Source organism: Protopterus annectens, chromosome 9.part0 (assembly GCF_019279795.1).
Source record: "Protopterus annectens isolate FY-2018-M chromosome 9.part0, PAN1.0, whole genome shotgun sequence".
In the NCBI taxonomy this organism is placed as follows: domain Eukaryota; kingdom Metazoa; phylum Chordata; order Ceratodontiformes; family Protopteridae; genus Protopterus; species Protopterus annectens.
Window position 1 is genome coordinate 1,157,095,300 of NC_056743.1, and position 27,527 is coordinate 1,157,122,826.

At 40.8% G+C, this 27,527-nt stretch overlaps 1 protein-coding gene across 1 annotated transcript in view; it reads right to left on the bottom strand.

Moving 5' to 3' along the window:
• Positions 1-1,946: 1,946 nt before the first annotated feature.
• Positions 1,947-27,527, bottom strand: part of LOC122810934 (lectin-like) — a 30,379-nt gene continuing 4,798 nt past the window's right edge. The window contains exons 4-5 of the mRNA XM_044082465.1: positions 5,321-5,429; positions 1,947-2,129 (exon numbers count right to left, since the gene is read on the bottom strand). Of these exons, the coding sequence (XP_043938400.1) occupies positions 2,068-2,129; positions 5,321-5,429 (171 nt within the window). The 3' untranslated portion in view covers positions 1,947-2,067. The remainder of the gene's footprint in view (positions 2,130-5,320; positions 5,430-27,527) is intronic.

Here is a 27,527-nt window from a genome sequence, read left to right on the forward strand (position 1 = left end):
AAGCTCTGTAACTGGATTTTGACATAAACTTAGTGTTGACTTAAACTCCACCTAATCTAAGACCAGCCTTGCTCTGATGTGTGCACAGCGGGTCACTGTAGTACATATGGGATGGTATGAATGATGCAGTCAATATTTATTTTACATTTTTCTCACACTCAAAACTCAGAGGTATGCACAGACAATCACTATAGCTTGTGTGGGTCTGGGAACAGTGTTATCATTATTTATTTAACTTTCCTTATGTACCTCACAGAAGCTCACTACAGCTTGTCCAGGGGCAGTATACTGTTTAGGAGCAACAGATCAGAATACAATACTGTGATCATTGTTTTCTCACTTTCTTCACAATCAAACATCAGATGCATATACAGGTGTCTGTCTTTTGGAGATGCCTGAGAGCAACAGCTTGAAATATTTTACTGTGTTTTTATTTATTGTTTTTTTTTCAGATTTGTTCAAGTCTGACATTAAAGGGGTACACAGATGGTATATTTCTTTTAAGGGTATGAGTGAGGAGGCATGCGTATAGAGCCTTGCCAGACCTATCCTGTCAGACCTATTACATATTAGCAAGTCCAGTGGTTGCATGAACACCCACTCAAGGGATTTCAATCTCTTCTGCAACATAAATAGAACATGTTGGCGGGATAGGAATGTATCACAGATAATATCTTTTCTAGGGAACTGTCTTCCATTCCACATAAAGCAAAGTACTTCTTTTATTCTATTCAAATGAAATTTGAATGAATGGATGAGAAAACACAAATTTGTTCCAGGTTTAGCATCCATGTCCTTTATGGATAGGGGCAACCATTAAATGTTGGTTTATTTGCATGGAAATATAAGAGCTAAAATCTACCATGGATATGTAAGGATATGCTTCTTAAGATCTTCACAGATCAATAACCTAGTAAATTTCCATGAACAGATGAATCTATTACAGCAGCCACTTGAACTAGATGACTATGGACATTTGTGCATTCACTTTCATTCCTAATCTAACATAGGGATATTTTTGAGGGGTACAGGGGCAGGCACCATTCCATCCTTGCAATGTATCTTCTCAGTCTAGTGCTACTTTGTTTGCTTTGAATGTTAAGCTTTGCTTGCAGATTTTTCCTTCCTGAAAGAAAAAATAAAGCTCAATTTCTTTCCTTACTTACTATTTCTGTTCAGGCCATTATGGATCAAAAAGTTGGAAAAATCTTCTCAGAGCATCTACAACCTTCATGGTTTCTGTAGCCCTCAGATCCCAGGCTTAATTTTTCCTCCACAGTTAATACAGTGCATTATCAGAGAGTTAATGTGCATGAGTTAATACGTTAATAGGATGCATAAAAAAGCAAACGGTGATTAAGGCTGAATTTCCTTCCATATTTGTGACTTTTGCTCATTAGATGAAAAGGTTATTTAAAAGGCTGTAAAATGCACCGCAAGGCATTTAGAACCCCATGGTTGCAGCATTATGACTGGGCAAATGCTGCACCACCCGCCCATTTTGTTCCCTGCCTGACTGCTTAATTCAGTTTTTCTTCCTCCGCATTTATCATACTGCAGTTTTGGTCAGTAATGTTCTGTTGAAAGGATACAGTACAAAACTGACAAGTTAGACAAAATATGAGAAAAGGAAGAAAAACATCAACATGGATGGTGTGAGGGATAAAAGAATGGGGGGATAATGAGGAAATGTGCATGGTGGGGGAGCACCATGAAGCCATTCACCTAATACATCATTTCACCCAAGGACATTCCTGCATGGTGTAAAAGTTGAGTTGTCTCATGCACAATGGCTAGGCTTAATACATGTTGTCAACAACCTTCAAAGAGTCAAGAAAACTGAATGGAACTTTTGGTTTTCTTTCTCTTTAATATATTGTATTTGCTATTATGTCATGAAGTAATATTTTTCTGCACCAGAAGATGTGATTTTCAAATGGGTTCATTTATTTGTTTTTGCAAGACTACATTTTATACAAAACTTCCAATAATACAACAGTCATCTTCCTGCGTACAATTGCTGATCAGGAATCAGTTGATCTTGCCAGTGCCACTGTTCTTAAAGGGTTAATAGCGACAGATGAAGGGGTATACCTCTCTGCACTTTTTGTCATTCCAACCTCCAGGGTCTAAACAGGGAGAAAAAAAAGACAGTACGTAAAAGAAACTGCGTCTGTGCATTTCACTTAATTATCTGTTTGATGCTCTACATTTATACATTTGTCTATTTTTGAAACTGCGTCTGTGCATTTCACTTAATTATCTGTTTGATGCTCTACATTTATACATTTGTCTATTTTTGTACATTTTTTTTGTTTTCATTAAAGTTGGTCTTCGTATTTTCTTGCCCTGCTGATAAGACAATAGGGCTACCCACTCCTTAAAGAAACGTAAAATCACAAGCATCCTGTAAAAATACATTAGCTACATACAGTAGAGATTTCTAAAAAAGAATTGAAATAAGTATGTCCATAAACACCATCTAATTGTTTTTGTTTGCCCTCTATCTACATATAAAGTGATTAATAAACCCAGGGAATGGCCATCATTTTCCATTTACTGCCTTGTTCTATCTACTTGCTAAACCAAACTGAATGATCTTTCAGCTACTAACATCTCACTAGTGTGTATGCAGACAGTCACAAATGAAGCTATGTGCAAAAAATGTAATTTTAATAACTACTGTGTACTGTAAAATAGCAGACTGTACGTACAGTGCAAGCATGTTTTGTCTAACTGGGACTACAAGAATTTTTGGCATCTGATATCAGAGTTGGGAGGCAGTATCATTCTGGCCATACTTCTAAAAAAATGTCTTAAGGAGTCGTATACATCCAAGTTTGATTCCCAAAGGAAGGGATCAGATAAATCTATCCATATCTGCAAAGGACAGATGGACCTGCAGTAGCTCAGTAACGTTTCACTCAGCCTCCTAACTACATGCCATCTGCTGTATTAAAACTGACTATGACCTATGAATGAGTTGGAATACATTAAGATCTTTGGGTACCGGTCAGTGATGCATCAGGCTGCAAGAGGTCTCCGATGGTGTTCAAGCACTAGCAAATGCAAGACCAGTCACTTACTAAGGATTTATGACCAGCAATAAATTGGAAGAAAGCCAATTCAAGAATATTATCAGTTTTCAAAATATGCAGAAATTATAAATCCAAACTGAAATGGGAACTTTAGCCTCCATACTGAAATGTCAGCACTCATAATAATGACTGCTGACAGACTGAAAAAAACTAGAAAATCCAGAAGAACTGCTAATTTCAAACATTGCTCTTCTTTAAACTACTTTTTGGCAGGGGTGCAAGCACCTCTGCACCCCCACACCCCCTGAACTTATACACACACATACATACATACATATATATATATATATATATATATATATATATATATATATATATATGTATATATAGAGAGTTCCCCTTCATAAGGTCGAACGGCTGAAATCTTGAAATGCATATGGTCCCTTTCTGCGCTGTAGTGCGATCTCGGAGTTAGAATAAATAAGTAGTGTCGGGTGTGGGGGGCTTTCCCCCCTGCAGAAACACTGTTTTGTGTTTTCTTGTTTTGTTTTCTTTCCCTTTCAGAAGGTTGAGCTTCTGAAATTCGAGCATATGGCTTTGGCCATATGCGTTTTGAGATTTCAACCTTTTGACCTTCTGAAGGGGAACTATATATATATATATATATATATATATATATATATATATATATATATATATATGTGTGTGTGTGTGTGAATGTATATATAAATATATATATATATATATATATATATATATATATAGATATGTATATACACACACACACATATATATATGATTGCCATACCTCAGAGAAAAGCGAATATTCCAAAAAAATAAGTATCTCAGACTTAGTATGTGCAAGTCTGTTTTTTCGGCCAATCAGTCTGTGTTTCAGAACTCACACTTGCAGGTCCCAACATTTCAAATTATTACTGAACTATTATTCTTCTTTTCTTTAAATTTACTTTAAAACTCTGAATAGCATGATCAGTGGTGCTGGATATTACTATTGCAGAGAATAATTTACTGTGTGACTTCGGTGTTGAACACAGTATAAATGGTTAGCTCAACGGTCAAGGGAACAGCTGCCCTAAACACTTTCTTCTTCTGGCTTTTTCCAGTTAGGGGTCACCACAGCGGATCACCTGTCCACTCATGATTAGCAGTGAAGTTTGTACGATGTTGAGTTGCCAGCCTGGCACTCAACCTTCCACGGAAGGCGCACACACACTCATGCCTAGGGCCAGTTTAGAGTATCAAATCCACCTACAGCATGTCTTTGGGATGTGGGAGGAAACTGGAGCACCCAGAGGAAACCCACGTGACCACAGGGAAGACATGCCGACTCCACACAGAAGGCACCCCAGCAATGGATCAAACCGCAGAACCTCTTGCTGTGAGCCAGCAACGCTAACCACTGCACCACCATGGCTACCCTGCTCTAAACACTTTCATTATAGTTATAATGTAGACCAACTGCGAGGATTAAGCATTGTGCGTATTACATTATTTCCTAGTACATGTATCCAATAACATGTCTCGTTAGGCAGACTTGACTTTTTGATCTTTTTCTCCTCGTGATGTGATGATTTTCACCACTGTGGCCATTGTCTGGTAAAACATGTTCCTTGTCCCTAATGCTTGTACCTGCTTTTTCTAAACTATGTCTTCAAATGCCTCCTCCCACAGCATTCCCTCAGCTCAGAAATAATTATGCGGACTAGAAGGCACAGGTATTGACCATAATTTATAGTTACAGGTACTGATTTTTAAAGACAGAAATGTAAGTTTGTCATTTCCCTTACCACAATTACTGTGACTTGGTAATGAATGAAACATAAATTATGCAGTCATTTCTCACACACCACATGTACCTGTGTTGTGACCACACCACCCACATGTGAATCAGACAACCAACAAAATCTCCACTCTCTACAACAAACAGCAATGCAGTTCTTGAGCTGGTCAAACCTCTGACCTCACTGTAGTAACCCAAGATTTTCATCCAAGCTAGGGTCAGAGATAGTAGCTCTTTCTTACTCTAGATATTCTTTTGGCATTTGCCACATCTCAGCCAAACATTCATCAATCAGAGAGACTTTGAATGTGTCTGTCTTCCACATCCAGTGAAGAATCAGCATTGACAGTGTCTATCATTACATGTCAAGGACTCAGTACAGAACTACACTGCTGAGTTAATGCAGCCAGCTGCCGCCTTTTACTTGACACATGTATGCAAAGTATTAATACAGTAAGAAAACATATCTTTCTGTACTTACTCCCCCAGTTCATTTGAATACAGTCCTCACTTCCTGAATTGTTGGGTTCACCAGGGTTCCAGTTGGCGTACGAGAAAGACGTTCCATCAACCCAGGCCCAGGTATATTTCTGCAGGGTAGAAAGGAAAGGATAGTCAGCTGAAGGAAGAACAAAGCCTGTAAATATGTAGATGGTATAAAAAGTATTCCTGTGGTCCTGTACTGTACTTTTTAAATAAGCAAATTATTCTGCTGTTTATGTATTAGCCTTACTGTACACAGCCAGGTTAGAGAGGGAACACAGAAAAAGAAAACTCAAATAAACTGTAATCACAAACATAAACATAGAAATAAACACAAGACGTGAGCAAAAAGAAATAAATTGCAAATACAGGAATAACAAAGCTTGGCTGACAGGCCTGCATATAGTGAATTTAATTTCTGAGAATGAATAAGTCATCAAAAAGTTACAAAGACACTGATACTGACAATATGTAGGAAGCTTACCTATGAGACTGAGTATCAATCAATACAATGTAAATACAGGTGTAGGTTTGATGCAAAAGCACTCCTTAATAGATTGTGATTCAACTGATTTGGCATGGATGTAACTATTAGGAAGTGTAACTTGAATGAGGACGTCAAACAGCAATGTATGTTTTTCTATTTGCCGACTGGGAAAGTTTGACTGGACATAAAAAAAAAACTTTTCAGTGGATGCTCATGGAGAAAAGCTCTATACAAAAATTATACACTGTCATACATTAATACAAAGAATAAAACTCGCATAGGATAACAGCTGCCATACAGAAACACAGGATTAAACAAAAACTTTCAATAAAGTATACAAAGATAATTCAAATCCTGCAATATTGTGATAAACCTACATTGACATACATTGGATAACAGTAAGTTGCATCACAATACAGTGGTAGATATTTGTGACTAGTAAAACTGGGTACTTTCTTTTGACATTAAATATCAAGGTGAGGTGGAAAGAGAGGTAGTACTGTAGATAAATAAAGAGATAGTACTGTGGATAAATATGGTTAAATGAGAAAGATAAAGAAGAGTGCTTATGTGGGGCCGGAGGGTGCAGTCCATCCCTGGTGCAAACACTAAGTGGGTGCAGCCTTGCCTTTTAAAAGCTTTTCACAATTTAAATGTGAAAATAAAACCAGAGCTAGATCCTTTAATCTGTCTGTGTGTTCCTGCATGTGTCCACACACCCACGTACTTTTTTCCATACTCCTTTTCAGTGTTCTGCTGCTCCAAGCAGAATTTAAATACAACACGTGTGTGTGTGTATGTATGTGTATGTGTACACCTCTCAAATCTGGACAAAGTTTAAAAATAGAGACAGATTTTACATATTGCTCTTTTAAACTTGAATAGTTGCTAAAATAACAGGATTTGTGTTAGCACGCATTTTCTGAACAATATGAAGTCGGAAACTCAAATGTATGCCATTATTTAGAAACTTCAGTCCTCAGTGGTTTACCAAGAAACCACAAATTTTATGAGGACCACACCAAAAAATGTGAGGCAAAATCTGAACTTTCTGCAAAAATCTGTCTGAACAGCTGACAGCTATGTAGGTTAGTAAATTTCCTCACACTCAAACCTTCTAACTTGGTTACAGGAAACATGAGTCTGAATCCTCTACATCAACTACTAAACTAGTAAAAAATGAGTTTTGATGCATTTTCAAGGAAATGAGTTTAAGAGCATTTGCAAGAAATAGTAAGCTTCAGTGCATTTACAGGGCATTATGACCTTCAAGGGAAGAGACATTTACTGCTGCTCATGCTAAGTCTGTCTTCAATGTGCATCTGTTTTGCTTAGCAAATGATCACAGTATAATGGGTAGCATGTTTGCTTTTGATGCAGAAGGCTGCGGGTTCTACTCCCACAGCATGTAGATGGATTGCTGACACTGTGTTGTTCTTTAAGGGGGAGGGGGTGCTGCAGTTCTGAGAGTGTCCTCCTTTGGCCGAGATGCCTAGTAGCTATGAACCTGTTGTTGGTTTGCCATCCATTCCCTATTGCAATATTACCTGCATAACATTTTTTTTAAATTTAATATAGGCAATTTATTCTTCAACGGCAGCAGACACTGAACTTGTAGATGAAACACTGAAATATAAAGTTTTTTTTTTTTTGCAACCTCTTCATTAGTAACAGATCTGTTTAATGTGGAATTATTCAGATGACTGTAATGATGTTTTGTCATTTTTGGGTCATATGTTTTAATTGCTTACTGGCAAAATGTTCAAAACTACAAATTTAAAACACAGCAGAGCTGTATCATGCAAGGAATATAAATGAATACACTCAGGAAGGTGAATCAAAGAACACATGCATGCATACATGGTCCTGAAAATGAGTGCAAGGGGCCTATGGTTTGAAAACAGTTCAAAGATAAACTGTATCTGCCATTGGCCAGATGCATTTTCTTTGAATGTGGGTTTCAGTGCCATTTCAATGAAAAAGAAGTTATGCACTCACCATAATGTTCCATGTGAGTTGTTCATCTCGCCTTCATTCTTACAGATGGGTTCAAAGCTGAGTCGGCATACTACAACGCTCAAGGTCTTCAGACAGCTCGAGGCCAAGTCCCTATCCCATGATGCACCTAGAGTTACCTCAGATCTTCTTTGCTGCGTCTAACAATACCATGTGCCATTCTATCACTCTTTAGGAAAAACCTTTAGAAGGACTGAGCAACCATGATAAAACTAGTATCTCAGTCCTCGAAAAACCTTGGAGGAGGTAGGAAGGTGGGAAGTAAGAATGAAGGTAAGATGAACAACTCACATGGAACGTTATGGTGAGTCCATAACTTCTTTATGTGAAGTTGTTCTATCTTGCCGTTCATTCTTACAGATGTGTAGCGTCCCAAGCACCATCTTTCTCGAGTGGCTCATGCGAGTATGCTTTTCAGGACAGTAGAACCAAAGGAGGCCCTGTCTCTGGAGGCCTTATCAACTTTGTAATAAGTGATAAAGGTATGAGGTCTTGACAAAGTGGCTGCTGCACAAATGTTGTCTATAGGAAGCCTAGCAGAAAAAGCAGAGGATGTGGACACTGCTCTGGTAGAATGAGCCTTAATTTTGTGTTGTAAAGGTAAATTGGCAGCTGAATAAGTGAAGGTGATGCAATCAGATAACCATTTAGATAGTGTTGTTTTTGCCACTGGCATACCTTTCCTAGAATCTGAAAAGGAAACAAAAAGTTGTTCTGATTTTCTGAACGCTCTGGTTCTATCCAGGTAAAATCTGAGCTGTCTATGAACATAAAGCTCATGCAGCATATACTCTAAGTTGTTGGTGTGTTTGGGGAAAAAAATGGCAAATCTATGATTTGGTTAAGGTTACCTTCAGTACAAACTTTAGGTAAAAATGAAGGATTTGTTCGCAGGGATACTCTGTCAGTATGAAAAATCAAATATGGAGGCTTTATGCACAAGGCCTGTAGCTCTGATACTCTACAGGCAGATGTGATGGCTACCAAAAAGACAGTCTTTCAAGACAAAAATTTCAAATCACGAGGAAACTGGCTCAAAAGGTGGGAGGATAATGCATGAAAGCATAAAATGTAGATTCCATGGGGTATAAGGGGATTTCACTGGTGGCCTAAGATGGTAGGTACCTTTGAGAAAGGCGTTGGATAGCTTGTGTGACATTATGTTCAATCCTTCAAAGCCAAGATGAAAATTAGACATGGCAGCAAGATGTACCCTAACTGTAGCTGCCGCAGCTCCTTTGTTGAAAAGCAGAGTCAAAAATTCTAATATGGAGGAAATGGGAGCTTGGTAGGGATCAGTGTTATTCTGAGAAGCCCATATAGAAAATCTCCTCCATTTGCTAAGGTATAACTTCCTAGTAGAGGATTTATGAGAAGATATTAAAATATGCTGCATTTTGTTTGAGAGGTTATGGAACCTGGCTATGTTGGGAACTGGAGCAGCCAAGCTGTTAATTTTAGGGACTGAAGAGAGGGATGAAGAGCCCCTGACAAATGAGTCAGAAGGTCTGGAACTGGGTCCATAATCCAAAGCTCTTCTAACAGGTAAAGTCAAAGGAAGGGGAAACAAATCTGACGAGGCCAATGAGGGGCTATTAGGATGATGGTCCTTCCCAGGGCTTTTGCTTTCTGTAATAATTTGGGTATCAAGGGAATTGGTGGGAATGCATAGAGGAGACCTGGAGGCCAATTGTGTATGCGAATCCCCCGGAGGAGGAATCGGGGCAAAGTAGCTTCTGCATTTTGTGTTCATGTGGGAAGCAAAAAGGTCGCAGCAAGGCTGGCCCCATCTGTGGAATATTCTCTCCGCTATCTCTTTTTTGAAGGACCACTCATGAGGCAACAAAATTGCTCTGCTCAGTTTGTCTGCAATCACATTGGATTTCCCCAGGATGTGCATTGCTGTCAGAAAGTGCTGGGTGGATGCAGCCCACTGCCATACTCTTAGGGCCTTGTGACAAAGGGGATAGAACCTAGTTCCTCCTTGTTTGTTCAAGTACCAGACCACTGACATCTTGTTCATATGAATCGCAATTGTCCCCAGAGGAAGAGAGTCCTGAAAGTACTGCAATGCCAAAAGTGCCGCTCTCATCTCCAGGACATTGATATGCAGATGTGTCTCTTGTTCGCTCCATGTGTCTTGGGCTGTTCTTCCCTGAAAATGCCCCCCCCCCCACCCTATCAGGGAAGCATCCGTGGTCACTGTAGCCGCTGGTGAGGGTAGGATAAAGGACAACTTATCGTTACTTGAAGAGAGGTCAACCACCACCGAAGATCCTTTTTGCATGTGTTTGTTACAATTATGCGATGAGACATTGGGAGCTCTTGATAAGACCATTGAGTGAATAGCAGCCACTGTAGAATCCGCATGTGCATGTGACCCAACAATATCGCTATTATCGCAGCTGCTATCATGCCTAACAACTTTAGTTCTTCAGGATATGATGTTCTGGACTTGCTGACGAAGTAGTAAAACTCCTTCTGTTGGAAGTTTTAAAGTGGTGGTGGTGGTGGTGTCCAATTCTGCTCCGATAAAAACGATATGTTGTGATGCGACAAGGCAGATTTTTCTGAATGTATGGTAATGCCCAGATGATTGCAAAGAGTAAGAGTGGTGTCCTTGGCTTGTATTAGCTGATGCCTGATGGTGGCTGTAAGGAACCAATTGTCTAAGTACAGAAACACCTGGAATCCTAGATGCCTCAGGTGAGCCATGACCACTCCCATACATTTGGTGAACACTCTGGGGGATGTAGTGAGACCAAAGGGCAGGACTCGAAACTGGTTATGATTAGCAACCAACCAGAAGCGCAGATGATCCCTGGATGGTCTGGCCATTTTTATATGGTAGTACGCATCCTGTAGATCTATGGAGCACATCCAGTTGTCTTTCCCTAAGAAGGGAAGTATCGACTGAAGCATGACCATCCGGAACTTCTCTTTCTTGACATATCTGTTTAGTCTGCTGAGGTTCAAAATAGGTTGCCAATTCCCTGTCTTTTTGGGAACTAAAAAGAATCTTGAGTAAATTCTGGATCCTGTCTGGTCTGCTGGGACTGGTTGGATGACTCTTTTTCTTAGCAACGTTTGGACCGCTACTGTTGCTTGTTTCCTGTAACTGGGTGGAACATCCAGGATTTTTGTTGTCAATGGAGGGGGAGTGACAAAGGATATGAAATATCCTCTGGAAACTATACTTTGTACTCAGTTATTATTTGTTATTTTGAGCCAGACGTCTGGCTACAAAGATAAGTGACCCCCAACTGCCTCCAGAGCAGGACAATCGGGCCTCCTTTCAGGAGTGCAGGTAAGGCTTCCCAAAGAACTGGTCTCTGTTGCCCTGGTTTTGTGGACCCCCTCTGCCATGAGGGTGGTGTCTTCCATTATTGCCCCCTCCTCTGCCCCTGGAGGGGGTTCACCACGTGTCCAGAAAGGCTCCTTGGGCTTTTCGGAACCACATCTTTTTTCCCTTTTGACCCTTGGAGTAGGGTCTAGTAGGGGTGGAAAAACAGACTCCAATGGCAGACAGAGTCTTTCCTTCCTTCTCACACCTGGTCAAAGTTTCCTTAACTTTGGGCCCAAAAAGGGACGAGCCATCAAAAGGGGTGTTGACAAAGGATGACTTAAAGGGCTCCGTGAAAGAACACAAGCACATCCAGGATTGCCTCCTGAGAGCAATTCCTTTTCCCGCTGCCCTACTCATTCCATCAGCTGCATATGAAATAAGATGCATTGACGAGTTCACTATGGAATTGAGGGTAGCAAGCTGGGAGGAAACTTTGTCTGAAGCTCCTGCAGCTACCGTACCCTGAAGAGTATCTCCAAGCTCTTTTAGGAGGTCTCTTTGCAGTCTTGTAAAATGTGTGAGTTGGTTCAGTGAATGCATGGCAAAAGTCGCTGAACTGTACATGCACTTCCAATATCTTTCCATGATCCTAGAGTCTCTGTTTGGAGGATGGATAGAGGAAGAAGTTTCTGACATCCCTTTTTGGTGGCTGCCACCACCACTATGGCATCAACTGGCACTCCCTTGGTGAGAAAGGACTTATCTTGAGGGGCAGAAATAAATTTATTGGGCCTCCTAGGGACAGGCTCCTTGGTGTCCGGAGACTCCCACGCCCTTCAAGAGACCAGCTTCATGAGCTCATCGAAGGGTGGAGACACCCAAGAGGTGGAGGGTTGAGACCCGAAAGCCTTCAGGAGAACTGACTCATCTTCAGTAGGGTTGCTGAACTTCCAGCCACCCCTCTGCTTCAGGATTTCTAATATCTCTGCAAATGAGATATCTTCAGAGGGGGACCGTGGGGACCCTTCTGATTCATCTAAGTCAGTATCAGATGTGACAGACTCCTGTGGAGAGTCTAGGTGCTTCCTCTTGCAAATTCTCTTCCTGGGAACCTTATCAGTGGGAACTTCTGGTGAGGTCTCGGAAGAGCAGGGGCCACCCAGTGGGGCTTCCTGAGGTTCAGGGTCTCTACGCTTCAAAGGGATCTGTGAGGCAGAAGTGGACACAGGTGCTTTTGGGGAAGAGGTAGTTGGACCTGAAGTTGTAGATGTCTTGGGAGACATCATTCTCCTCATGGCTTCAAAGGCACCTCTGCTCCGATGAGAAACTGATCCTCTCAGCACCAGAACAGTGGGCTCCAAACCAGAGGTAGGAGCCAAACTCATGCGAGCCAAGGCCCCGAGAGGCAAAGTCAGAACTGACAGGTCAGTCCGACTATCCTCCCTGGACCCCGACCGGACAGTGTCGGCTCCTAGACTCTTCGATAGGTGCTGAGGAAGTCTGAGTTCATGGAACCAATGGCACTGGAGCAGGCGTCAGCTCTGAAGGCTCAACAATCATCAGGTCCAACTCCTCCAGCTCTGAAGGACTGTTATGGCTCGGAGGAGGAAAAGAAGTCGATGGCAAAACAGTCTTCGGTTCCGAAACCACTTGGGTCAGAGCCGATAAAAAATCTAGCAAATGCTGGTGCCTGTAGCAACTTCTGCACCACACGATCCACATCCAAATTGGATAGGCTGATCAAGGACCGAGATGAGTGCATGGAGGGTGGTACCGACTGAAGGATGGGAGACTTTAATACTTCAGAGACTTCCAGGACTGGGGACTGGCTCCAAAAAGACAAGATGCTCAGCTCTGAAGGCTGTGGAGCTGACATCGACTTTTTTTAGATTTTGTCACATCAATAGAAGAAGCCTGAGAAGACTATGAAGACTTGGGAGACTGGCTAGATTTATCCTAGTCACTCAAAGCTTCCTTAAATGAAGATTTTAAAAGTCCTCTGTCAATGAGTTTTCTTTTTCTCTCATGTAAAACTCTAGAAGAAAAAGAATGGCAAATGGAGCAGCTTTCCTGCAAATGCAAGGCCCCATGGCAATAGACGTAATTTACGTGACTGTCACAGACATCTTTTGTCCACATTTTGGACACTTTTTAAAGCCAGACTTAGGATGCTTATCTTTCTCCTGGTCAGCCATATTGAAATCTACAGTACCAAAAATTCTACTGTACAATAACAGACTGTAGTCTCAAAAAGGAATACACACACACACACACACACACACACACACACACACACACACACACACACACACACAACATTAGCAAACTTAAACTGTAGTAATTAGCCCTAAACAACAAATGGGCTGTATAAGAATAAATGTGACTATAATTATCTAATTATCTAAAAGCACTCGCACACACTATGTCTAAAGATTAAAGAATCTTATTTAAACTACAATATATATATATATATATATATATATATATATATATATATATATATATATATATATATATATATAAAACTATGCTACTATTTATAAAGGCACACCAAAGAAGCAAAGGGATATTAAAGGCCTATAAAAAATGAAGGCCAAAAGGAGAAGATTTATCTAAAACTAAGCTATCAAAGTTATAACTATGAATAACTATCAGTAACAATTATAAGTAATATCAAATTTAGAAAAGTTTTTTAGAAAAAAAGCTATACTTGCCCGAGCTGTGCGAGGAAACCACCGACCTATTGCAGTGGCAAACTAGATCTGAGGTAACTCTAGGTGCATCATGGGATAAGGACTTGGCCTTGAGCTGTCTGAAGACCTTGAGGTTTGTAGTAGGCCGACTCGGAGCCGAGGATCGGCTCCAAACCCCTCTATAAGAATGAACAGCGAGATAGAACAGGTCTATCAGTGTTTGTGCTATAAAATTTGAAATAAGTTTTCAATTAAATCCAAATATCTGTAATCATTGTAGAAGTAAAGAAGAAAATAGTATGGACACTGAGTGGTTTAAACAGTGTTTATCATAAGTGGGGAGAAATAGCTAAGCAATGGGATGCTGTAATGGCTGCATGGGGTGCTGTGTATATGTGTATGGAGGGCACAATCCATTACCCTGCCTAGGGCCCCATTTGACCATAATCCAGCTCTGAAGTAAATGCTTTGTTTCTTCTTCTTAAGTGTGCCCATATGTCCATGCATCCAAGTGTGAAAACATGGTACAGGACTGGAGGAAACTTGGGAGGAACTACAGACAGGACCAAAGAGAACTGTGGTTACTTTTAAAATTAACAGCAGCATTCTAGTTGTACAGTAGTACAATGCAGTAGAGAGTGTTGCAGTGAAAAAAATTTTTTTGTTTACTTGAACCCAGCTAACTGGATTAATCACAGCAAGTGAATCAGCCAGAGCATTGTGGACTACTGGATTGAAGGTAAGCATTTTTTTTAAATGTGAATATAACTAGATTTTCTTTATTATTTTTGGAGAAGGGAGGGGGATGGTGGCTAGGCATGTGTAAAGTTTGGCGTGTGTGTGTGTGCGCGCATGTGTATTTGTTTAAATATTTTGAAATTGGGTATTTATGTTCTTTTGTTTTTTTCATTGTACTCTTCTGCCCTCTTTTTGTTTTGGTGGGGTGGGGGATAGCTAGCTGGGCTGTGATAACTTGCCCTTTCATTTGTTCAGCTTAAATTCTGCCATTGAGGCTGGTAAGTGAATATTTGTGTTAATAAATTGGAAACTTACGTTTTTTTTTGGGAAAAGGTTGGCCAGCTATGCTGTGGATGAAAGCAATTTGTCTTTTTCACTTAGTTGGTTTAAATTCCACCTTTAAGGTGCATTTGTGTGAATAAATCTGAATATTTATGCTTTTTTTGGGGGAAGTGGCAGTAACTTTGTCCTTTTCATATCACTTTAAAGGCTGTTTTGGGGTATTTGCCCCCAACATTATTTCTGGCTTTGTTCAGGTTTCCTAAGCTGAGTGGTTGAGAGGTATGACAGGGAACCACCAGCAGTGCTGCTAGATTTGGTGGAGAGTAAAAGTGATTTATTTTGAGATCATAGTTCTTTGACCAGGGGATAACAGTTTATGTCATTTTCTAATGCTGAATAACTGTCTGGTTTATATATATATTATGTTATGAGCAATAGTTGTCAGAGGTCTAGCTAGTATAATTGTTTTAAGGCTATGCAGTGGTGACTTTTTCGATCTAGATTTGTGTCAATCTAGCCATTTTATTGTAACAGCTGTCTTGTTTCATTTTGGGGTGTTATGAAGGTTAGTCAGAATGGAAAGGCATAAAGAAGAGATGCTAGTAAGTAGGTTGATGCAATGTTTTTTTTTTTTTTCAAAGAAGAACTCCTTGGAGAGGTCATTATGTCCTGAGATGGAGGGGGCTGAGTAGAGAAGGGTGGCATTATCTGCATATTGTATTATGGTTGTGTGCTTCTGAATGAAGTTTATTTATGAAGACAATGAATAAGAGGGGGCCAAGTAGTGAACTCAATGGCAGTCCACTGGAAACAGAGAGAAAGGATGAAAGGTCTTTTTTCAGCCGTTTTAACATCTGCTGTTTGTTTGTGAGATAGCTATGGAACCTTGACTGAGCTGAGTGGGAGAGGTGAGGCATGAAAGATCCATGAGTAGATTTTGGTGACAGACAGTGAATGCTTTGGTAGTACATGAGCATACTGATTACGGGCTGATATTCTGCAAAAGACAAATCAGTTAAACACTAGAGTGGAGCAAGACCCAATCTCAACAAATGTTAAGCACCCTCTGTTAAAGTTGTTAAGGTCTGGTCTTTGGGTAAACGGTAAAATCTGTTGGTACAAATTGCAGCAGCAGAATAAAACATTTGTTTCTGCCTGCTATCCATTGGTAACGTCCCTGACTTCCTGTTCCAAACTTAGAAAGTTACTAGAATAACAGGTTGTATTTACCTGATTTTCTGAAGGATATGAAGTCTGAAACCTAAATGTATGTCATTATTTTGTGTCTTTAGTCCTTAGTAATTCGTCTGAAAACCACGGACTATATGAGGCACAGATCTAACATATGAGGCAAAAATCTGGACATTCTGCGAAAATCTGGACAGTTGACAGGCATTGTAGGTGAGTGTAAATGTTAAGGACTAAGTTGCAATTGCTAAGTGATTATGGCTTTGAAAGCTGGCTCTTTTTCATTTTTACTTCATCTAGCAGTACACGAAGCAGATAAATCTCCATGTCTTCATGCACTAGAAAGAATTATGAGCGGGTCGCTGATGCTAAATGTTATGTATTCTCAGCACAGATGCCAAGACTCACCTCAACAGCTTCACTGTCAAGGTGCATTTCTTGGCATTCTTGTTTTTAACACATAACAATATGGTTACTATCAGTGACCTACTCATAATCCTCTGTGGCAAGTCAAGGAAAACAGAAGATACTAAGTGATCAGAATTTCTCATGTGGTTTATAGTGTTTGTGAAATGAGAAAGAACAGTTGTAATACTAAGTCTGAGATGCAAACAATGCTGGGTGTTGGACAGGAAGTTTTTATTGATGAGGTATTTTAATTATTTTGAGTGGATACATTTTTCTAGGACTTGTGGTAATGCTATTAAGATAGCTATACATCTATAATTAGTGAATTCTGTGGATGTGTGCCATTTGTGTAGAGGTATGATAAAAGAATTCTTTTTTCTGATACGGCTGGGATATATTTTCCTGAGATGTAATGGTTTATAAGGGTATATACAGGATAGGTGAGAGTGTCTAATGTATTCAGATGCTCAGCAAGTAAACTGCTACTAAGATTATTAATTTTAGTCTGTGCAGATATTCATACATGCACAGATTCATAGATTGCTAGGCTAATGACCTAGGGGGCCTTTCTAAGCCTATTTTCCCAAAAGAATAACAATGTCCTGTATCCAAGTAGGATGCTGAGGTCTGGGCATTTATAAGCTACTTCTGTCCATAAGGGACATGGGAGCCAGGCCTGATGTAAATTTCCTGTTCCCCATACACTGGTCTAGGTTATGCTTAAACTGGGTAATAGATGAACTCAGTTTTGCATGGATGGAAATCCTGTTCCATGGGGGGGGGGGGGGGGGGGCAGTCTCTGGGACACATATCTGTCTCTCTAGCATGTTCTGTTTAAGCTACAGACAGAATTCAGGTCCTTAGACCTTGTATTTCTGGTACTATATTACTTATAAATATGTAGGAGATTCATAAGTGTAGGGTTTGCGGATGCCTTGTAAGCCAGGCATAGATCACTCCTCAGCAATCTATAGGAGACTGAGTAGAGGGAAAGGGCTTTAAGGCACTCTGCATAAGAAAGGTTCATTACACTTTGTATCCTTTTTGTAAGGAACCTCTGAGGTTGCTCTAGTTGCTGCATATGCCTGGTCATGTACGTACTGAAGGAAGCATTGTACTCTTAAGATTGGTCTGATAAGGGTGGAGTATGGTGGGATAATGACCCAGATACAATGCCCTTACTTATAAGTTGTGCAACATAAAATGATTTCCTCACTACTGTGGCCACGTGGTGGTCAAAGGTAAGGCTACTGTCTATGTGCATACCTAGATCCCTGACCATGGGGTCAACTCTTAGGGACATATTATCAACATGGAATTAGCCAGGATGGTTGACCTCCCAAAGGGTACAACTATGCATTTCTTAGCACTGAGTTTAAGACCATGGCTGTGGCACCATTTGTTAGAGATAGGCCTTCTTGAAGAATGCTAATTTCTGAAGGGGGTCGATATCTCCCACCTTGCAGTCATTTGCAAACTTAGTAAGCTGTAAACCTTTAGCATTTGCTTCCAATTTAGAGAAATAGATGCCAAAAAGGAGCATGTCCTGAACCGAGCCCTGTGGGACTCGACTATTGACTGGCCTCTTGATAGAGGCGGCATCGCCTATTTTGATCTCCTGGCTCATATCAGTGAGCCAGTTGGCTATCCAGCTAGTGATAAAAAGGTTTATACCAAAATTAGTGAACTTGTCTTTAATGTTTGAGTGGGGTATTGTATCAAAAGCATTGGCCAGGTCAAGGTAAGCTGTGTGTATAGTCTTGCCTTCATCCAATGCTTTGGTGACCCTATCAAAAAAGCCAACCAGATTTAATAGGCAAGACCTTCCTTTAACAATGCTGAACTGTGATGGGTCCAACATTTGCAGGTTACCTATGTCCTCATTTATCATGTCCATGTTGATTTTTTTTCCATGGCCTTACTAATGAGGCTAGTCAATCTTATGGGACTGCAGTTACCCAGATTAGGGGTTAGACCTCCTTTGTGCAGGGGAGTAACTGCAGCCATTGTCTATTCCTTGGGCACAAAACCTGACTGTAGGCTCCAGCTAAAAGTGATTCAAGAGGACCAGAGAGGTCATGTTTCATGTTTATTTACTAAGCATCCTGGGATGTTATCAGGAACCACTGATGCAGTATTTTTGGCCTTGGAAAGTACATGGATGACCTGTTCCCTAGTAATGGTTGGGGGGTTGTGGTATGTGGTATTTTCTTTGGACTACTGGGCAGGGGAGTTGGGTGGAGAAATTTGAGCTGAACCTGTCAGCCAAAAGGTTGGCAATCGCCACTGGTTCAGTGTGGGTGATGTCATTCACAATAAGATTTGCTCATTGTTGCACATTTCCCCTGAAGTTACAGACATAGCTGTTGAAAACTTTGTGGTTGCGCTTTGCTTGAGAAGCTATTTTTTCATCAATTTTAGCCTCTGAAGTATTAATTAACCCTCTTACCTGCCTGTTTAGATTGGTTAGGGGGATTTTATTATGGATGGCTTTTTTCCTCCTATGTTTGGCCAAGATTTTTTTTTCTTTTGCTGTATAACTGATTGATACTGTGATTCCATCAGTGTGGCTTGTCTTTTGAGTTTGTCATAGTCGTAATATGGGAGTGGTCAGCTTGCTCCATACAGCTATCAATATGGCTGTACATACATTTTGTAAATAGCTCAGCATATGCTATGGTGTTTACAGGGTTTGGGAGTGCTTGGAATTTAGCCAAGGTGTCACTTAGTAAAGAGAGGTTAGCCTTGGAATAGTTCCTAAAGGTTTTTGGTTTCACTGGATCCCTGGATTTTATTTTTATTTCAAGCAGTGCTGCCTTATGGTGATCTGATGAGCAAAGACAATACATTGGGTGAGGAACATTGGCACCTCCATGTTTTGGAGTAGAAAGTCATGGATGATAGCCATTTCTGTGCATTTAAAGTGTTTTTTTGATTGTATCTGCTTTATTTTCTGAAAAAAACGAACAAAAAATGTTCTCCTGCCTTTCTAAGCTAGTATAGTCCAGTTTTTAGGTTAGTGCTGAATTCAGGGCTGTATTACAAGTTTCTGTGTTTGTCCATACCTTCCTTGGATAGAAGGAAGTTTCTCTGTTCACCTGTGAGAGAGGAGAGCTTTGAGCAGCCTATCTGTCCCTGCAGGAGTGGTTTCAGCCCAGAAATTAGTAGTTTATTGGCCATTTTGGGCTAATTTCTCTCTCTTTCATTTCCTTGCTATAAAACCCGCATTAGCGTGGTTTTGCGTGCCGGGCAGTGCCAGTTAGCTAGGGTATAGCTGTTCCCGGCTCCACAAAGTCTACTCTTCAATTTTTCCCTTGGAACTACACAAATTTTCAACTTAAGCACTCATACCATTCACTTCTCAGCCCGGCACTTGCTCAAAACTCATAGCAAATACTAATAAACCTTAGCACGAGACCCCCCTATACTGTAGAAAAGGACAAGGCTCTCTATTCGACCTTACCAGCCAATCAGTAAAGCAGCTCACTGTACCTATCCAGGCATGCCCAAATGGCAGTTTCAGGTGTACTCTCCAGTCTAACTGGTGAATCTGGGCATTTTAAGGCAATGTTACAACTGCCCCATGTACACAGACAACCCTCTCCTCCTACCATCAAACACTAATACATTCAAGAGATGCAATTATACAGCCAAACTGGAGGCTAAGCTCTCTCAACCCAAGACTGGACCAGACAGTCAAGGGGAGAAAGGAATTACTTGCATCACACAACCAGTATCTCACAGACCTATGAAACCAGCACCGGCAAAAAACACACATAAATACACAAAAACATACTCGGTGGCTCTAAATAAAAATCTGCAAAAGCAACAGAGACCTCCAAAGCAGACATCCAAGTAACCTCCATCCCCCAACACAAACCATGAAACACATACTTCACAAAGCCAGTGTGCCATGCAAGGCAAAATAACATACCCAGCATACTAGTAATAGGTGACTCTATAGTCAGGCACACTGACGTCCCACTCACTAAGCTGAACAAGGAGAAGGGTTATTGTTAGCTGCCTGTCGGGTGCCAGGATCCACCACATAACCCAAGCACTCAGGTCACTCCAGAACAAGTACAAATACGACTGTCATTGTCCATGTTGGTGTGAATGACCTGAGCTGTACCTCCCTGGACTACATGAAAAGAGACATGGAAGAGCTCGCTGATCACATAGCCCAGGGCGGTAAGACCCTGACCCTGAATAGCATCCTGCCATCACCAAGAATGATACCACGGTATAAAGAAAAAAATATCAATTTCAACAATTGTCTAAGCTTCTGGTGTCATTCAATGGGGATCCACTGTCTGTCAGCCTGGGTTGACATGCTCAAGGCACTTGTCACCCCCGTAGTGCCTTTTTTAGGCAAGGCTCAAAAGACAAACCCACTGCCGTAAATAGCAGAAGTAACAAAAAACTGAGGGTAATGCTGCTCAATGCCAGAAGTCTAAACCTCAAAATGCACGCACTTGAGGCACTCCTCATTATGGAGAAAATCGATATATGTGCAGTAACATAAACCTGGTTTAAGGCTCCAGAGAACACCCCAGCACTACCAGGCTACAACTCATACTATACATTTTGGCCACAAAACCCGGACCGAAATACAAAAGGCAGGGGCGTATCCATATTCATCAAGGATACCCACACCTCCAGGTTAGAGGCACAGCACGATGCTTCAGAGATCATCCACGTGCAACTAACAACGGATAGAACTGTAATTCAAATTGTAGCTTGCTACAGATCACCCACCATGTCCCAGGACCCCCATTCCACATTTCTGGAAACACTGGGAAACATAAAGGTCCTACCAAACACCCTAATATTGGGTGATTTCAATGGCCCAAAATTTAACTGAGAGAACTACTCAAGTACTAACTCCCTTGCCCAACATTTCCTAGAATTTATAAACTCAAATGCCCTGGATCAACTGGTCAACACCCCCACCAGAGGTGACAACATATTGGACCTGGTCATCACCAACATGGGCGACCGGTGTTCCACACCGGAAGTCAACCCCTCGCTAGTTAGATATGACCATAAACTAATCACTCTGGATAGCCACATACTGCCCCCACCCCCAGTCAAAGAAACCACAGTGAAAAACTTTTCAAAAGCAAACTTCACGTTACTTAAGACCAAGGTGGAAAGTTTCATATCCCCCATGCTAAAGGATAATGCTACCCAAGCTGCAAAATCCTTTACTAATGCACTCTACAGGCACCTACAAGAATGCATGGATCATGCTATCCCAAGCAAAACCAAGACTCACTCCTCCAAGAAAAGGAAACCAGTCCAGTGGACTCCTGCCATAAACAAGCTATACAATAGGAGGAGGAAACTAGTACAAAAAAAGAGTAAAATCCCAAGAGGGAAGACATCCCTGATCAGTATCAGCAAGAAACTATGATCTCTCATAAAATCACCCAAGGCTAGCTTCGAAAAAAAAAAATTGCCAAGGACTCCCAAATATAACCACAAGGCATATTTTCGCTATGTCAAGAATCTAAATAGCAATTCCCAGATCTGCTCGGAGTTAGTACAAAATGGCAATACACTGAACCGACCGATATCGCCAACATCCTGGCAGACAGGTTCAGTGCAAACTTCACCTCCCTCTCACCCCCAAAAGGTCCCATAACCATACCAAAAGAATGTAGTGCCCCTGAAATCACAGACACTCAGGTTAAAACAGCCCTCTCCAAAGCCAAAAACACAGCATCAATGGGACTGGACGGTGTCCCAGGCTGTGTCCTACAGGAGCTCAAAGACGAATTAACCCCTCACCTAAACACGCTGTTCAAACTCAGCCTCTCTACAGGCTATGTGCCCATAGAGTGGTGCACAACAACAGTTATTCTGACAGACCTTGGCAACATTTGCCCTATAAGCCTGACTAGCTTGGTCTGCAAGGCTATGGAGCGCATCATCATGTATCTCATTAACAGTGACACTGGGAACCTCCAAACACTGGATCCTACCCAGTTCAGATTTGTTATGGGCAGATCATGCCTCCTAAACCTGGTGGACTTCTTTGAGACAGTTACCAAGGTTATAGATGAGGGAAAGGTGGTCCAGATAGCCTACCTAGACCTCGCAAAGGCCTTCAACACCATTCCCCATTCTGGTATTATAGACAAGCTCACCAGCCTGAACAGAAACCCCTATGTCATGAGATGGGTTGCCAACTGGCTCATGGACAGAACCCACATGGTAAGAGTTGCCAGAGCTAGGTCTGACTTTAAACCAGTTGCAAGTGGCGTTCCCCAGGGCTCAGTCCTAGGACCCCTCCTGTTCGGCATATACTTCTCAGTGGTACAGGCAAGCACAAGAGGACTATGGTTGACCAAGTTCGCAGACAACTGCAAACTAGGGGGTATAACTGATTCTCCGGCTGACACAGACATCCTCCAAAAGGGTCTCACTGAGACAGATACCTGGTGTCAAAACCATGACCTCAAGCTAAATGCCAAAAAGTGCATAGTCATCCCCTTTGGAAAAAACAAAGTACCCACAAATTACCACATAGGTGGTAGCCCACTAAATACGGAAGATGACATAAGGGATCTGGGGACCCAAGTAGATAGTAATCTCTCCTTTGATAATCACATTGCCAAAGTGGTTAGAAAATCCTTCTATGTGGCCCACCTAATCACAAAAGGGTTTGCATCCAGATCAAAAGAGGTCATTGTGCCCCTCTATGCATCACTCATCAGACCCATCATACAGTACAACACCCCATTTGGGATGTACCTTACAAGACACCTGCAACAGCTGGAAAGACCACAGAAGTACCTCACCAAGAGGATCACTGGCCTCAAACAGATGCCCTATGCAGCTCGACTGAAGAAACTCCAGCTGTACTCGGTTGCATACCGCCTACTCAGAGGTGATCTCTGCCTGACATACAAGGCCATGTCCAACCCAGAACTGATGGATATGCTCCACCTAAAGAAAACCATATCCCCTCGCACCACATGCTCTAGGGATCTAAACCTCACCACAACAATAAATAGGACATGCTGGAGAAATAGATTCCTGTACCAGAGACTTCCCATGCTCTGGAACAAGATTCCAATCTACATCAGGCAGAGCTCCTCACTAACACTCTTCAAGGGAAGCCTTGACGAGTGGATGGGAAACAGGAAGTTTACCCCGGGGATCACTTCAGTGGCTCTGCTGGACAGAGGCACAGGGAACTAATCTAAGGGGCGGCGAAAGACAGCACATTCCAGCTAGGCTTATAAATGCCTTTGGGCAGATAGCCTAGTACCTACCTATGAACTTATGTTTGTAACCCTGGAAGGAGAATGAACAAACTGTTCCAGGATATTGGTATTAACGAAGTTTAATAATCGCCGGTCTTGTACATTAGAAGTGGTGTAGGATTCCCAACCTATAGTGGGTAGTTGAGATCCCTTTGAATATCTTTCTGGGTTGAATGGTGAGGGACTCTAGCACATTGAAATGGGTAGTATGGCTTTCCTGTAACATGGAGGAGGACCTATAAGTTGCAAGGATATGGTACGAGACCCTGTTTATGATGAGCTGCACATGTATGAGTTCAAGTGGGTCACTAGCTAGTCCAGATGTAAACAAAAGAACCAAACACCAGCAGCCTAACAATGTCAGAACTTTAAAAAAAAAAAAAAAAAAAAATTGGAGATAAAAACAGTCACGGTTTAGGGCTTTCTTCTTATATAAAAGACATCATCAGAACCATGAAACAGGAAGTAAAATAATTTTTAAAGGAAATTCATGAAAACATCCCCTCCAAAAAATGCCCAATCAGGTAACAGGGACCACTAAAGCCTGGGAAAATCTTAGAGACAGTAAATGTAAAATGAATAACACTATTTACAACTTGGAAGCTCTCATTTTAAGTTCACTGATAATAGAAATGCCATCATTAATCCCAGACAAATGTGTGGCATCTAATCTAAGTTGTCACAATATTTCACAGTATATTTGTTCTTCCAGTACCCTGTGTAGGCAGCTGCATGTACTTGTTCCAAAATAAAAAAAACTTGAATCTTTAAAAACCTAGAAAGGATACAAAATGCCTAGCCAGGGCGTTCTTGCTGTCAGCCTTCTGTATACTATAAACATGCTGATAGATTATTTTGTTGAGAGCATTTTTGGTTTTGCCTACAATAAAACACTTGATTTACATTGGGTTCAAACCACGATGTACACCACCCTTTCAGAATAACAATAAAACTTGCCTCCTTTCGCATGTTTCATGATAATATTCACTAAGGGACCCATATAATTGTTCTCAATGTAACAACAATGAGGACCTCTCACATGTTTCAGCATCACCAGAAGTGAGTTGGTTATCATTAGAATCCCCACTGCAGTACGATTTCAGAGTTGATATATAAGTGGGGGTGGGGGGCATAGCCCTCCACCTTGGTGGGTTTGAAATAATGTAGTGTATGTGACGATCACTGTGGTGGACAAGTAATTCCCTTCCCTATGAAAACCGTTCACTGATGTGAACATTCGATGAATGGATGTTTGATATAAAGGGGTTAATGATTAAGTATTCATGGAAATAAAACTTCAATTAAGTAATATAGATCCATTATAGCATCTAGGGAGCAAACCAAAGCTGAAATTAATTTATTGGAGAAAACTTGTAAAAGAGCAAAGGTACTGGGAACAAATTAGACAGGGAAAGGTAACAGAATGGGAAGAGGCCAAAAATTTATTTGGACTGCAGGATAGAGATTGCCTTAACTATAATGATTTTATATCAGTGTATATGCAAAGAGAAAGAAATAGGGGGATCCTAAGTGAATCAGCACTGGTATAATTTTTAGTAGAATCTAGAACAGAAGCTGCTGCTAAAAAGGGAATAAAATACTGCATGATAAGAATCAATCAGAAGAGGTTAGATAGGATTTAGAAGAGAGATTGAATAAGCAGTTCACAAAGAAACAATGGGATACATGTATGTCTCCCAAATATGCAACAAAGTCTAGAAGATGTAGGATCTTTGCTTGGAAGTGTTTACATAGGTATTTTTATACCCTAAGTAGACTCCAAAGAATTTTTCCTCAGGTAGACGGCAAATGTTGGAGGTGTAATGGGTAAGAAAGAGGTAACTGTGAACATATTTTCTGGGAGAGTAATGAGTTGGCAGACTTTAAAGATTGAAGTCATAAAAACACAGTTTTAATAAATACAAGTTAAGCGCTTTCACACAGTAAATGTGCTTCTTCGGACAATTATCTAAAATAATTGGTGGAATAAATGACATGAACACCATCAATTAAACATACAGATCATCCAGTAAGAAAACCCATTCAATCAATTAACTGAATGTGTTTTCTTACTGGATGATTTATATGTTTAATTGATGGTGTTCATGTTATTTATTCCACCAGTTTTTTTGAGATAATTGTCCAAAGAAGCACATTTACTGTATGAAAGCGCTCACCTTGAATTTATTAAAACTGTGTTTTTATGATTACGACTGTGCTTTGGTGCTGTTTTTGGCTATTTTACGTTTTGGTTAATTAGCACCATTAGTTCTGTTGGGGCTATTTATCCTTTTTTTACTAGTGTTTGATATCCCATGGAAGCATGGCTGAGGGCAATGAGAATGACCTTGAATTTGGATATGTACCTGCCAGGAACAGAGGTGAAGACTGGTTCCTGAGGTTCTTGAAGACAGATGTCAATCCACTTCTAGTGAAGCCAGCAGCTAATGGAGGTGATCCTTTGGCTGATGATGATGTTCATTTAATTAATGCCATTAGGGAGCTTGAGATTGAATTATTCATGCTGGAGCTTGAGATTGAATTATTCAAGCTGAAACATTTCCAATGGCAGCATTTACATCTCGAGGCATGCCTGTTCCACAGAGTGATTCCTCGTGGACTACATGTATTGGTTATGCCAACATATGGTGAGACTTATTTCAATTTGCTTAGTAAATGGCAGCAGCTAAATTTGGAATTGAGCTTTAACTATATACAGCTGCTCATTGACTATTTTAAACCCCTTGAGAAAGAATTGACTGATATAGTGAATAAAAAGTATGCCGAGTTGTTAGATCAATTCAAGGATGACTTCTTGGCCAAACTAGATGGGGTTATAGATAATGTTTCTTCTTATGAGCAGCATTTGAAATTGCAGAAATCTAAGAAGTTGTTACGAGACACCACTGACTTTGCAAAAGGAAATATTTTTACATGGCTGAAGAGTTCGCAGGGGGCAGTCCCCTCAGGTATTGCCAATGATGGTGTTTGGAGCGAGAGGGATGTTGAAGTGGTCAAGAATCCCCCAGTTAGTAAACGTGTAAACACTAATATTGAGGGGAGTGTTTGCTTGGACTCTAGTGTTATACCTAGCACTTCTGCTCAGTCCCCTTTAAATCCGGCTGTTTATGCCAAACCGGATGTACGACCGAAGCTGTTAAATGTTATTGGCTCCACAGAGACACTCCCTTTACCTCTACCAATTCGTCAGAGGGAGAAGTTATACCAACCATGCTCCCTGAGTCAAGGGAGGAAGCAACAACGCTTAATGGAGGACAAGCTACAAACTTTTAAAACCATGTGGACAGACACAATAAGTCGGTAATTTATAATGTTTCAAGTAAAGAATTGACTACTGCACAGTTATCCTTATTAGAACATGGTCTGACTTTTATTCCTACAAAAGGCTCCAGTCTAAGCGAGATTATTATTGAGATTAAAATGTATGTAAGAAATGTTATGCTCAAGACGATGTTTGTGGGCACTAATGTTGAGATTAAATATCCTATCTTTAGGAAACCCAGTGTGTTTCAACCTTTGCTACATCCAGTTTTGGAAACTTTTTCCAAGAAATGTGAAATAGATTTAATGAGTGCGTATGACAGTGGGCAGATAAAAAGAAGTTTTCATAACTTAAATGATTACAGCTGTGCTTTGGTGCTGTTTTGTTTTTGGTTATTTCACATTTTGGTTAATCAGCACCATTAGTTCCGTTGGGGCTATTTATCCTTTTTTTACTAGACTTTAAAGATTCTCTGAAGACTGCTCTGTCAGAGGTACTGGGTGAACAAACTGGTGTAACTGAGCTAATGACTTTTTGAGCTATGAAACAG